The sequence below is a fragment of the Plectropomus leopardus genome, chromosome 23 (genome assembly GCF_008729295.1).
Source record: "Plectropomus leopardus isolate mb chromosome 23, YSFRI_Pleo_2.0, whole genome shotgun sequence".
NCBI classification, from domain to species: domain Eukaryota; kingdom Metazoa; phylum Chordata; class Actinopteri; order Perciformes; family Serranidae; genus Plectropomus; species Plectropomus leopardus.
In genome coordinates this window covers 2082969-2097371 of record NC_056485.1, presented here as the reverse complement: position 1 = coordinate 2097371, position 14403 = coordinate 2082969, and the positions used below count along the sequence as shown (strand labels likewise).

The 14403-nt window shown below is 39.6% G+C and overlaps 1 protein-coding gene across 2 annotated transcripts in view; it reads left to right on the top strand.

The window, feature by feature from the left end:
* The window catches only part of mllt3 (MLLT3 super elongation complex subunit), a 67079-nt gene extending 52905 nt beyond the window's left edge, over nt 1–14174 (top strand). For both annotated transcript variants that reach the window (XM_042512543.1, XM_042512542.1), the window contains 5 exons: nt 619–757; nt 2983–3079; nt 3193–3261; nt 4707–4778; nt 11386–14174. In XM_042512543.1, coding sequence (XP_042368477.1) covers nt 619–757; nt 2983–3079; nt 3193–3261; nt 4707–4778; nt 11386–11517 — 509 coding nt within the window. In that variant the 3' untranslated portion in view covers nt 11518–14174. The remainder of the gene's footprint in view (nt 1–618; nt 758–2982; nt 3080–3192; nt 3262–4706; nt 4779–11385) is intronic.
* The last annotated feature ends 229 nt before the right edge of the window (nt 14175–14403 follow it).

The following is a 14403-nucleotide window of genomic DNA, read 5'->3' as shown; positions in this document are numbered from 1 at the left end:
AATATTTAATAACTAAGGTAAATTTTAAAGAACAAATTATATTGATAATTATAGTAATTATCAGAAATTATTATTCTTATTTATTATTTTATTTTATTTGAGCACTTTTCTGTTCTTTTATTTTTCTCTTTTTTTGTTTGGCTAATTTCAGTTAATTTTCTTTTTAGAAATGTTATGCTCTTTTTTTTAGCCCTTTCATTTTTTTCCCAATTTTTTTTTCCTTAAGTGATATTTAATATCTTTTAAATAACATGGAAACATACAGCACAAAACATACGTGACAAACGAAGTGCAATACAAGTGACCAATATGAAAACAGCAAGGAGCAAGTAGGGGAACAATGGTTACATTAGACAGACAGTTAAGTTTGTTTGTAATATCACATTTCTTTTCCTTTGAGCTTGCCAGTTGCCTGCTTTCCATGTTTGGCAAAGAAATCAAACCAAATTTCTCACGTTTCAAAGTGTAAATCAGGATCAAACTGCAAAGGATGTGCAGGTCACAAGCTCCACCAGACCATCCCTCCACCTCACAGCATGACCCGCTGCTTACTGCATGTTTTGAGCTGATTTCAAGACCTCAGTGCCAACGTCATGGTGTTCTCTGTCGCTCACACAGTGCTGGGCCCGCTGCAGTCCGTCATGCAGGATCTGCACTCAGATGACAACGACGAAGATTCAGAGGATGACGATGACAACGACATGGACTCTGATGTGGAGCGACCAGCACACACACATCTCACACACCACCAACGCAGGTCAGTACATGGTGATCGGCCTCTGCATCTCACATGTGTTTCATGACACGTCAGCCATTTTACCTAGACTGTTGCGGTTGTGTGAGCTGTTAGGAGGGAGTTTTGGGATTTTCTGTGTAACCTTGATGGAGTGGATTGTGGCAAGTTTTCACAAGAAGAATAATGGAGTTTCAGTCAAAAACAAGTTTTGCAAAGGGCTTCGATTGGAACGTCAAAGTGAAAGTCAGCTTTATTATCAGTTCTGCCATCTTTGTTAGACATAAAGGAATTGAAAGTGAGTTACTATCCATGCCCACAGTGCAAAGAAGTACAAAGAGAAAGTAAAGAATAACAAGTAAAAAAAAAAAAAAAACATAATGTATGTTCATACATAAATACACTATATTTATATATCCACATTTGTGCAATGTGGTGGGTACAAAAGGCAGGAGATTTGTAATGTACGAGGCAATATATACAAGTAGCAGCAGAATCAGAGTTTCTGATTTTCTGATCATTGTGCAAAAGACTCCAGTCAGGAACCTACAAATGGAGCGTCTGTGGCTCAGGAGGTCGAGCAGGTTGTCCCTACAACCCTATGTATCATTTAGTGATATGCTACTGTAATTTTATTGTTCTTCACAACATCTACTGCACGTCTGTCCAAGGAAAGAAAAAGAGAGAGGGGGGAGAGAGTGGGGGCACAGCGACAATAACAGTAACAATAACATAACATATAACAATAGTTATTGACATAAAAATGAATAAATGTAACTTATGATAGCATGTAACACTACATGCAAATATTGTAGTTTATATATGACAGTAACAGTCATATGTGTATAATTATAGTGGAGGTATGACTAGTAATAAAGGCAGTAGTAGTTGGCTTTGAGTAGGTTCACAACATTAGTGCAACCAAAACCCACAAACCACAGTTATAGTTACAGACTCTCTCTCCACCTACCAACACGGAGTACTTGAGTGTAATTCATTCATCAAAATGAGACAAAATGTGCAACAAACAAAGTTAAAGATGACAGATAGCATAATTTTTTTACTTTTTTAAAAATTATTATTTTCAAATTTTATAGAGATCACAGGCATTTTTTTTCATCCTCTGGCGCAATAATGGTGCAGTGAAAATCTGACAATGTGCTAGCTTTACTTTAGGGCTGTAATGGTTACCGGTTATCATGATAATCGCAGTAAAATTCATGTGTGATTACCATGCTTTGAAATCATGGTAAATACTGTCAGTGGGGTAGACAAAAAATACCCACCAAACGCCAAATGCAAGTAAATCTTTGGAATTTATCTGCCACACTGGGGGGTAAATGTGCCAAAATAGTCACGTATTAACGTCTGCTGAGTCTCTACCATGTTTTGCTGTCATTTTGGAGTGCTGCTCTCTGCTCCTGTGCTGTCTCTGTGTCACACACCAGCGAAGTGCGGTGAAACCTGACAGTCTTAAGCGCTGCTAGTTGTGCGACACTGTTTACTGTATGAGACATCACCTGATCCACTAAACTATCACCAGCTGCCAGTCTGCTGCTCACTAACACTGTGTGCATCCTTATTAAGGTTATGAGATTTTAAGACGGAGGCCCGTCGGAGGGAACTCATTCACACACAGAGGCTGTGGTGATGAGCTGCTCAATATATTTAATACTTTGACTTCAGATTTTGCTAGATTTTGCTCTCTGAGTTTGCATTCATTATTATCTCAATTATCGAAATTAAAACTGAAACAAATGTGTTTAAAATAACAAAAATATTTCTACAAACATATTGTAGAAACATATTTCTAACAGTATAAAGTGACAACATTTTATATTTAAAAGGTCAGCTTCACTGTGACTCTCAGGAACCGAAGAGGAGACATTCGGTCAGATGCTGAATTGGTGACATTGATCTGTAAACTGTGCTGATTGTAGAGCGCTTCTGTGCTGCAGGGGGGAAAATGTTTGTGAAGCATTCATGTTTTCACTGACACTAATGTAAACTGTAACTGCAGCTTGACTGGTGCGCTGAGGCATTACAGCTGCAAGGCAGTAATTCTGGTTATGTATAAATGGTTTCCAGAAAGTGAACTGTATCATAATATAAAGTTGCAAGTATAGCTTTGATCATTTATGGAGGTGGTGATTTTTTTGAACCATGGCAGCCTCACTGAAGGAGTCAAATGCATTTTGATGTAGTGAAGCTTTTGTTCTTTGTCTTTTGTCTTGTGATGAACTACCCAGGGTGAGTTTGAGTGATGGCAGTGAGAGTGACAGCTCCTCGCCCTCTCCCCCATCCCGTAATGAAGCCCCGCCCCTACTAAAGACTACTAATAACCAGGTATGTATCATGTATTTTGTTAATTCACCAAAAGGTAAGCAAGGTGTTAACATATTTAGCTCCAAGTCACTAGAGGGACTTTGACTCCTTGTGTTTACTCTGTCCTCTGTCAGATACTGGAAGTGAAGAGTCCCACCAAGCAGAGCAAGCAGGACAAGAGCAGAAACATAGATTGTGACAAGGTACACAAGGCTTTTCTCTTTAGTTTCTCACTATAAACCCGCACGCCAACAACAGATGAGGAAATATTGCCAGTAACATATGTCATCCAGCCTGACCAGAGTATGACACGGCTTTGATGCTGCTTGGCTTTTATGCAACACCCGGAGATTGATTTTGGCAGCAACTCCTCATGCTGTTTTCAACTGGAGTTCCCCAACTTTCCAAAGTCAGCAGAGTCTTGGGTTTGAACATGTCACTCAGTGTAAACATATTATGGCTTCAATAAGCTGCCAAAGAACATATTCTGGATGTATATATGTGGTGTGCTGAGCAGTCAGATGTTGCAATAGCTCATTTCCAGATAAACATGGATTTTTGTCAACGTTGCAATTTTTGCTCATTTTGGGGTTTTGTTTGATTTGAAATGAAGTTTTGGCTTTCAGAGTATTGAACCTCTTCCTGCCAAATTTAGACAATAAAGTTTAAAACTGGTAAAGCAATGATGACAAGCTCACAGCGAGCACTTGTCGGACGCTCTCCTGTCCTACTCAGAGCTACAGGCAACCTAACACTAGTTCCAAGCAGGTTAGCACTGCAGGGCAAATAGAAATGTTAAATGATTAACTTTGGTTAGCATGATTAGTTGTTAGCTCTGTTAGATTCTTCACAATTCAATGGCTCAGTTACAGAAATCATGAGCACCAAAGTATAGTTGTATAATCTAGTGGCATGGTACCATTGAGAGAAGAGAGAAGAAAAAGAAAAGTTGACCCTCTACAAGTCTTGGACAGTGTCATGGTATGAAAGCATACCAGCGTATTTCGAAACAATGTTGGTGGGTGTAATGCTTTACTTTGTACTGTAATCACATTACAATTGTTCTAAAGTCAGTAATCACATTACAGTTACTAATCAAGCAAAAGTGTTACTTTTGTTACATGATTCTCAAAAGATGTGTATTATGAACGGATACAAAAAATAAGAATCAAACATGCCGACAACAGCAACAGCGTCCAGTGTGCCCGTGGAGCGGCTTTTCTGTCTGCGCTGACTCCGAGGAGAATCAGATTATCATGAGGTGTAACTGCAGCTTTACTGATAAACACATCAGATAAGATGGACTAGTCTGTTATACCCCTTTAACACCAAAATAGGCGCATGCACGTGGGTTTGTCAAACATGGGTCAACCCACTAAATGTGGGCAATAGACTTATTTCCTACTGCCAGTGAACGCACCGCTGCAGCACATAAGTCTGCCTTTCTGTCGTGTGTGTGCGCGCGTGTGCGTGCGCTCATGTGTGCGAGCGTGTGTGAGGAGAGAGAGAGATAGACATGCTGCAGCCTGGGATGACTCTACCACCAACAGGTGAAATGTAGGTTGGGTGTGTGTTTGTGCGTGGGCTGGTTTCTGGGTAAAGCGTCATATGAAGCTGTCGAGCTAACAGCATGCTGCTGTGTTTCCAGGCTTACCTGGACGAGCTGGTGGAGCTGCACAAAAGACTGATGACACTAAGAGAAGGTCACATCCTGCAGCAGGTGTGTATGTCTATGTGACAATGATCTATGATGTATCGTCAGTGCGGAACACCTTGAACTGAAGGTGTGATAATTGGCATTTCCTTTATGATGCACCTTTTTCACTCAGCCTTCCTCATTCACATTTTCAGCCTTTAGTGTTGCACTGTAACATGCTGAACTCACAGTGGGGAGATTTAAAAACAAAAAAAAAAGATCTAAATCACAGAGCAAAGAGATATTGTTCTTTTTGTTTCACACTTTCTTCATCCTTGTCAAAATTTGGTAGACATTACCCACAATGCAATTAATCCTTTAAAACCAGAGCAAACTGGCATGGTTTATTTCTAAAACATGATAAGAGGGCAACAAGCTACTAGTAATTTGAAAGAAAAAAAAATGACATCAAGATATTGCTTTCAAAAAATGAAATATGTTCTCATTTTGAATATATAGTTATAAGAATTACCAATGTCATTTTCTGGACCTTTTTTTAGACATCTAATAATCCACTGATAGTCGCCTTTTACTATTTCTTTTTAAGTTTGCAGGACATTTCTTGCCTAGTCACTCATTATGTTTATCCCCGTGTTTTTAAAAGCAATCCAACCAATTTTTTTCACAGGTTTCAGATGTTTAGTCAAAGGTGTGAGAATACAGCAGTAGAAAATTGATGTCCATCCAGATGTTAAAGGGTTGAGTGCTAGAAGTTTGGTTGGAGATCAGGTGTGTTCTGCTCGTAGCAGCTAATGTATCCTAAAGCCTGCAGCAGAGATAAGGAGCTTCAGAGTTCAGGTGCACTCACTTTCGTGGTTGTTTTTTACTATTTAAACTTGTCGTCTTTGGTGACATCACGCCGAGACTTTTATCAGCCTTCGCACAGTTCACTGTGGAAATGCTGCTGCAAGGCTATACCTGCTGTAGTGTCCCTTGTGCAGAAAATGACGTAATCACCCCTTTCAAGTCAAACACAAAAGCTCTAAAGGTTGTCATGGTGCTTGGTCGTGCACCTCTTAATTTTTACAACTAGGCACCCACTGCATGCACCACGCTTTTCAGCTCTACACGGCCGTGCTTCAGAGGCTTTTTGCCACAAGCTGTGGAAGAACACTAGAGACGGCTGTTAGAGCTGAAGAAATGGCCTCACAGACAGATTGAGACCTGAAGATACATGAAGTGGTGTGAAATAGTGTTGACTTTGAGAGATGCAACAGTTATAATTCCAGTACACGAGTGTGATGTTTTACAGTGCATCGTTGTATATTACTGTTTCCAGGCATATATTACTTTTCCCATAGCCCTCATTTGCTTCACTGACTTGCTTTTCTAAATAATATTTTCTTAGCAAATTACCTTGCATTTTAGGGGAATATTGCAACAAGCATGTTTAGCATATATTACTTTGTGCATGCTTGTAGCTCACATGCCAAAAGCATTAGGTTTTAAATGACTTTTTTGACATCTGCAGTAGCACTTTGATAAGAAAAATTAGTGGAGCTCTCCTTCAAGTATGCCATTAATGTAGCTTTTTTGATTTTGATTTTCTATAAACATGAACTTTGGGCCTTAGCACTGTGGCGCTAATCTCTGTCCTCAGTCCTAATTCCATAATATACAAAGTTGCAGTTTGCAGGCCGGGTGTTTGTCTAACATGTATTTTTAGCATCCTATGTGTATTTTTGTTTTATTTTATATGCACTCCTGATGCTGCACAATTTGGGTTTTTTTTGTGTGTGTCCTAGTCAGTGTGCTGTGCAGTGTGCTTCTTGGGTTGTTTTGAGTAAGTGAGTAAGTGCTCTTGACTTTAGCAATAGTGTTTGACACAAGCTACAGCTGAGGTGCTGCAGCGGCACAGAGAGGAAGAGACGCTCTGCACTGTGAGGCCTTGAGACAACATTATCTTCTCTCTTCTGTGTGGTGAATTTACTGACTGAATACAATACAGTCTCTGGCTTTTGTTTGACACCTAGTCTGTTGCGCATTTGTGACCTGTCATTAGCACCATTAGCTTGTTTTCTGTGTCCTACGTGAATGCTGCTGTCACAGAGAAAGTCCAGCTGAGTCTACTTAATATGTTAAAAAAAATATTAATATTAATATTGTCTAATATTCATACTGAACGGCCAAATCAGATTCAACTTGCAAAATAGACAAAACAAACAGTTACAGTCCTGAAGTCCGATGATCCTCCAATTTTAGACTTTGGTTTTGGCATTCTTGACTTAAGTCTCTTATTTTTTTCTTCATCTTCAGTAGGGCTGGGTGATACGGCTTTAATGCATGATTTATATTTTGATATTTTTAAATGTCCTTTAATCTAATGTTAACTACTAAAATACAAAATTACTGAATGAACTGCAGTTACAATGAAGTTAAAGTAGCTACAGTAAATATAGTAAAGTAAAATACACTACTGTTATAATAACATTTAATAAAATACAGTTATACGGAAGTTAAGTAAAGTACTTTTAGATTAAACTTTAAAAAGTATTGTTATGATTAAATAAATCAAAGTGGTACCCATGGTGCTTTTCTTTTGAAGGACCCGGCTCTCTCAGGCTGGAACATAGACTGTATATAAAGATAGACAACATGACAGCTCCCCCAAAATGAGTTTATTCAATCTAGATCGCCCCCTGGTGTCTGACTGCAGTACAGGTCTTAAGACCCGCCTCTCCATGTTAGTGAATGGTCATAGGCTGAACTAAAAAGCCAAAGCACATGCCAAATACATTTTTCCCAAAGATAGTTTCTGTCACTGAAAGTAGTTCTCATCTCCCTGGTGTTTGTTCAAGTGTTTGTTTTCATGATAAGCTAGGTTTTATTGAGTTATTAAGTTATAAAAAAAACAGGGCTTTTCCGCCATGATTGACAGCGTTGACAGCCAATCTGTGCACTCGCATTCAAGGCAGCTGCTCGCAATTGGTCAGACAGGTGTTTCAGTGGGAACTCCCCCACCGCAGAAATCGCTACTGCACAGATTGTGGGCTCCCAATGACATCGCACTCGCAAGATGGCAACGCTCGTATCCAGAATATTTTAACCTCACTTCAGCATAGCAGGGTTAAGTGGAGGCTTGTCGTCCATCTTTATTTACAGTCCATGGGCTGGAAGTGTTGATGTTTTTGCACAATCAGAGTTCTGCAAATACAAACAGACGCCTCACCTGCTCACACTATGCCACTAGTCAAAGTCTGGAGCTCTGCAAAAGCCCTGCTTTGTGTGTGTGTCTGTGAGAGGCAGAGAGCTTCAGCAGAGAGCGAGAGAACAAAAGCACCGGTGGTTTATAAAAACCCTGTGACAATTTTCACTTGATGTTCACGCGATAGTTATTTTATATATCACGTGGAACAAGCCGCAGTTCCTTGAGAATATTCAATATAACATACAACCCTAATCTTTAGTTTCTTATTGTGCACAGGGCCCTGCAGTCTCTTGCTCTTGTATAGGGGTTTTCGGGGCATTACCTATGCTAATTAGGGTCAACTGACAGGCGCCTTCAACTTATAAGGACGGTGGGTTTTATGATAAGAACTCGGGTGGGAACAATGGACATGTCATGAATCAGACACTGACTTTTCTTAAGGACAAATTTAAGAAAAAACATTTAGTTTATGTTTGGCCAGTAACCAATGAAAGAAAATAACCTGACCAAAACTTTTTCAGATGCCATTTAAAAGTGTCTTTAGGGTGGACATTTCCTTAAGTGAATGTAACATATAGTCTGTACATAATGACACTCCCCATCTTTAATATCAAGCTACCCTGGCAATAAGAAAACACTGATAGCAGTCGAAGTTTGGACTTTGATATTATCAGTTTCATTCCTGCTTTGTTGGTTTCCATGAAAAAGTTTGAGTGAACTGCCAAGCTCCAGTGAAAATAACAAAAAAGTGTATTGGGTGGCTTCCACAGTTTTCACTGATGTCAGCAGAATATCAGCACATGCCGGTGCTGTTAGTCAGCTACATTGTTGTGTTAGATTAGAGGAGGAGCTGTGATCTGTTACAGATCCTCTGTAATCTGCTGCTTCATCTGGAAGCAATAAATTATTTGGTTAACCTCTCTCCACCTAAGAGATTGCATGTTTCTTACTTATATTCTGGAGGCCTATCATATGACCGGACTGGTGGATCTTCCCACCAGCAGTTGCCAAGTTCTGCCTCGCTCTCCTAACGAGGCGTCTGGCTCCGAGGGAACATGAAATCCCATCCAAAACAGCACCACCCGTGCACAGCTTTAACTCGCACAGTAATCAAGTTAATCTAACCAAGTTCACCAACTGGCTCCACTTCCTGCTCCAAGAGATGGAAATGATTAAGTCGCAGCCTCTCCTGCACACTGCGGGGACCACATATTGTATCACAGAGAACACTGTAATGCACATGGCATGTCTTTAGACAGCAGCACAACATGAGTGTGGTAGCTGTTTCCAGTAGAAATGAATCCTAAACAGCAATGAAAGGGAGCTAACGGGCCAAAATGCCACCCAGAGTGTAATGAGAGAGGTGTGTCTGACTAATATCTGCTCTGTCATTAAAACTGTCATTTTCCCACAGTTTAACCTACACTAACATATATATGAGAAATACTCATTCAGCCATTGGTTACAAAGTCTGAAGTCAATAATACCTCCCCCATGTTACTTTTAAAGGCTGAATTGCACCCACAAGTATTACCTTTTAACCCTTTGAAACATGGAGCGTCATCACTTTTGTTTTGCTGCTTTCAGACGTCTTTCACAAGTATTTGACCCTTTGAACCTGGAGCATATTGGTGAGATTATTTTCAAAATCAATGGGAAAAAGACAATGAGCAACTTGGTAAGAACTGCTCCACAAATTGCAAGAAATTAGTAGATTTGGAAAATTATTTCTAAAAAGTCTAGAGAAAATGTCTAGGGAAAAAAGAAAAAAACTATTGAAAAACTATTTATATTTATCATTATTACATATTTAGAATTATGTTATACAATTATTATCATTTGTAAAGCTCTCTTTCCAATTCCTGTTGTTTGTTTTTTCTGTCTTTTTCTTTTCTTTTTTTTTCCCTAATTCTTACTTTATTTTCTTGTACTTTTCACCAATTTCTCTCAAATTTTTAGGTAATTTCTTCTTCTGTTGCTCATTGCTTTCTTCCCTAGTTTTAAAAGAAATCGAGCAGAGTTTCTTAGGTCTTAAAGGGTTTAACCTGAATAAATCATGGGAAATCAAGTTCAAATCCTGTTGCACCAAACATAAAAAGTAGCATGAAATCAAAAAAGATTCCATTTAAACCAGGGCTGTCAAACAAATAATTCTTTTTAACCGCAATTAATCACAGAATATCGACAGTTAATCAGGTATATTCCCATTTTTTAATCACATTTTTTAATTCCATTGTCTTACATTTCAGACCATTATGAAGTTCATATTAACAAGGTAAAGCTATTCTTATCAGATTGTCTTGATTAGGAATTAAATGACAGCAAAAAAACTGCATGGGGCTAGCATATAGTCAGCATGTGTGTAAAGGGGAGACTCATGGGTACCACAGAACCCATTTTTGGCCAGATATCTGGAGGTCAGAGTCAAGGGACCCCTGGGAAATGACCATGCCATTTATCCATCACCAAAATTGAGCCTAACTTTGGAGCATTATTTAGCCCCCACTGGTACCACTGAATTCTTCAGGTCTTGTAGTTTCACATGACACCAGCATCATCACTGTAGCTTTAAAACTCAGCTGAAGATCAACACAATTTTAAAAAATTTAAATGATAATTGCATTCTTAAATCGCATCGTGATTATTACGTTAACGCTGACAGTCCTAATTTAAAACTCTCTTTTAATCTCAGTTTAGTAACTTGTGTTCCCCTTTTGCCCACAAAGTTGCTCTGATTCTCGGTGTCAACATTGTGATTACATCCTGTCCTTCCATCACATCCTGATTCCCTGTGGCAGTTTGATGTAAAAGCCCCCCGCTGCCTTCACATTTACACTTTCTGCTCATGTACTTTTATGTAAAGCTCAGTACATGATGAAATGAGATGTTAATGTGGGTACTTACTGCAGTGAAAGAGCTTCCCTGTGCACTGATGTGATTTCATTTTCTGTCTTTGGTTTCATGTTTAATGAACTATCACATGCGAGGCCGGTTCTAGGCATGGGCATGGGGGGGGCCCCCTAACACTCCACCTGTCCCGCTAACGCCAAACAAAGGCATTCTGAGCCACGAAAAATCCTCACTTTGAGTGGTTATTGTCACTTAAGCAAGGATACTCAACTTGCCAATACATGTTTCTAGGATTTAAGGACATTTCTAGGATTTTAGGAAGATTCTTGGATTTTTGGACATTTCTAGCATCTGAGGACAATTCTAGGATTCTAGGACATTGGGGTCTTAGCTAGGACTTCTGTCGGAGGTTATGGGGGATCCTCCACTGGCAACAAGCTCTATTTTTATGCTATTTTATTCACTATGACACCTTATGTATCCTTAAAAAAAAACAATTTCCAGTGTGAATCACTTAATGATTAGTGAATTAGTTTGAGTAGATATCTGACTTACACGTGCACGCCTCAGCACAGAGTCCTGATTACATAAGGCTGTGGAAATAAAAAACCTATTGTCGTGTCTGTTTGCCAGATTGTGAACCTGATTGAAGAGACGGGACACTTCCACATCACAAACACTACATTTGACTTCGACCTTTGCTCCTTGGACAGAAGTACAGTGAGAAAACTCCAGAGTTACCTGGAAACCTCGGGACTGTCCTGAGGCTCTGAGCAGCTGGCTGCTGGATCTCTTTCCCCGCATACATGTCTGATTTTTCTTGAATGAACTTTGGATGCAATGCACAAGCCCCACTGTGGCTGGGTCCAGTTGCTGTGTGTCCAGCCTGCTGGTTGGACTGGGCTCTCTGAATGAAGAGGCGGTCCCACTGCACAGACCGGAGCTGAGTGTTTTGGGGATGAGCCCTGTCGATCAGGAGATCACCCAGAAAGCCTTCAACACGTCACTTGATTTCTAAAAAACAAAGTGGGGAGTGGCGACCTTGTTGCTCTTAATGAATGTGCATATTGTTACCATGTATGTTCTTTGATTCGTTGTTCATTGTGACAAATGCATGGTCAGCATTGCCTTACAACATTGTAAGTCTTATTTATTGAATTTCATTTGCAGGTGTGTGTGTGCGTGGGTGTGTGTGTGTGTGTGTGTGTGTGTGTGTGTGTGTGTGTATTTGAAATGGCAACAAAAAAAGAAAGTAAAATGGCAAAATGAGACTTTGTTGAAGCACTTCACAACAGGCATATCTTTAAATCTGTGTGAGCATTACTGAAGACACTCGATTGTCTCTGACTTGAATTGAAATGTCGTACTGAATAATTTCAGTGGGAACAAAAAACTGCCACAGGAGGTGTGAAGGTGATACATTTATATTCCAGTCCATAAAACAACAGCCCTGCAGAAGCACTCCAAAGTCTTGTGAGAATCCAGTCAGAGGTCTGGAGGGGATGGGTTTGGAAAATAATAAGCATTTTTCAAAAAAAAAAAAAAAAAGTGGCTGCAACTAGGGCATGTTAAAACCCATCCAGTCATAGCCCCATTTTTTTTAAACAATCGTTTTGGGTTCTGACCAGTTGAGCTCTTATTTAGTTTCTTGCTAACAAATATATTACTTTGAAAATATACCAGACACATGCAAATACCAATAGAAGGCGGTCATTCTATGCCCCCTCTCTAAATTTTGAGTTTTTCATTTTTAAGTTCCTCTGTGAATGCAGAGCTCTCCATGAGGTTTTTTTCCCCCAGCAGCAGTTTGTGAATAACTGAGGTGGATAACTGATCTGTGGATCCTTGCAGCAGCTGATCAGATTAATGGGTGAGAGAAGCAGCTGCTGCAAGTGAAAGCAAACATTTTCAACACAGCAGAATGAACAGTTCAGTTTCACTTTTACTGTGCCTGGCATTCTGCTGCTTCGTCTGTTCCCAGAGTACACTCTGCACTCCAGGAGTGTGGAACGGTATATATGTATTTCAACAGTACTCCTAATAAATTGTCCAGCTCCAAAAATATAAAACCCATTTGTGGTGGCAGATGTTTTAATTGTGGCAGGCTGCCACCCATAACTGAATGTGTGGGGAAACCCTGCACGTAGGTTCCATTCTGTTGGAAAAATGGCAGCACACTTTCTACTACTGCTACACACTTTCCATCTATTTAAAGGGCTAACTTTCTGGCACATAAAAATCTAATTGGAATCTAAATTTGCCTGGTGTGGTGGTAACAGTCGCAGTTGCCAGAATAAATGTTGGCATTGTACGGTTTTGCAAACCACGAATGAGTTACATTTGTTATTTTGTAGCAGATACATTGAAACTTTACATGTCTTTACATTTCAGCAAGGCTGTGGTGAATGCATGGTTAAGTTTAAGCTCAGAAAACAAATGGATATGGTAAAAAAAAAATCACGTTTTAGCTTGAAATACATGCTTTTTGTGGAACTATGCCAGCAGGAACGCAACAATATCTACGTAAACAAACAACCACTTTTCATGGTAGTATCCCTGCAGGAGAGACAGCAACAGTGGATTTAAAACAACCTACATTTGGTAGCTAGAAAGTCACTGGAAGATGCACTAATGACTCGTTAAAAAACAACCAATTGTGTTGTTTGTAGGTCTGGAACTGTGGTCTGCAGCTCAGCAGCCGTCTCACTAGGTGTCACACCATCCACCAACCTCTCCACCTCCAGATGATTAAGTCGAAATGCACAAAAGTAACGTGTCCGTGCTTTGCAGAATTGTACAAAACTAACATTTTCCAGGCAACTGGGCTGGTATAACAACATACACTTCTAAGTATTTCTTCTCTAAGATGTTCATGTTGTTGCTCTTTGACAGCAGCGGCACACACATGGCCTTGCTGCATGCAGTGGCTGTGATTGTCAAGTGTCTGTTTCAGAGAGAGGGTGATTTAGAATGTTCAACCAGCACGTTGATTGAAGTATACTGAGACCAAAACCATAACAGACCCTAGCAAAAGACAATTTTTATCTCCCTCCGCCTCGTGATTCTCACCAACTGAAACAATTTTCACTGGAAACATCTCTTTCCTCAAACAAACCTTGTCATGACTGTATCATGACATACAAATTCTACATTATAGGCGGGTTTCCGTTAACCCTAAAATAGAGTAAATTGAAATTGCAAATATAAAATACGCCTAATGGAAACGGGTCTATTTTGAAAAAAAAAAAGTGTTATTTTGCAAAACTATCACTGTAAAATGCTTTTACAGGTCACATGATAAAGGAACTGGCTCCCTTACGATGCAGCAGGAACTACAAGAGCTATTGAATCACATAACTCAAAAGATGAGTGGATCATCTGGATGTTTTGAATCCACAATTCCTCTATGAAATCGTGGACTATCACTTTACAGAAATCCCTCATTCGAACATCCATCACCATGCTTATTGGAATATTATCGTCAGAAGAGAAGTAGCAGAACATCACTCAGTGGAAACGCAGTCATCTCGACATTGTTTAAAATATCGCTTAAGTTGTGCGCAAATCTTAAATGGAAACCCGCCTATTGGCTTCAAATCCCCACATTTTGGTTTTGTCCTCTCACAGAAAGCTTATGTTTAAAAAAAAATA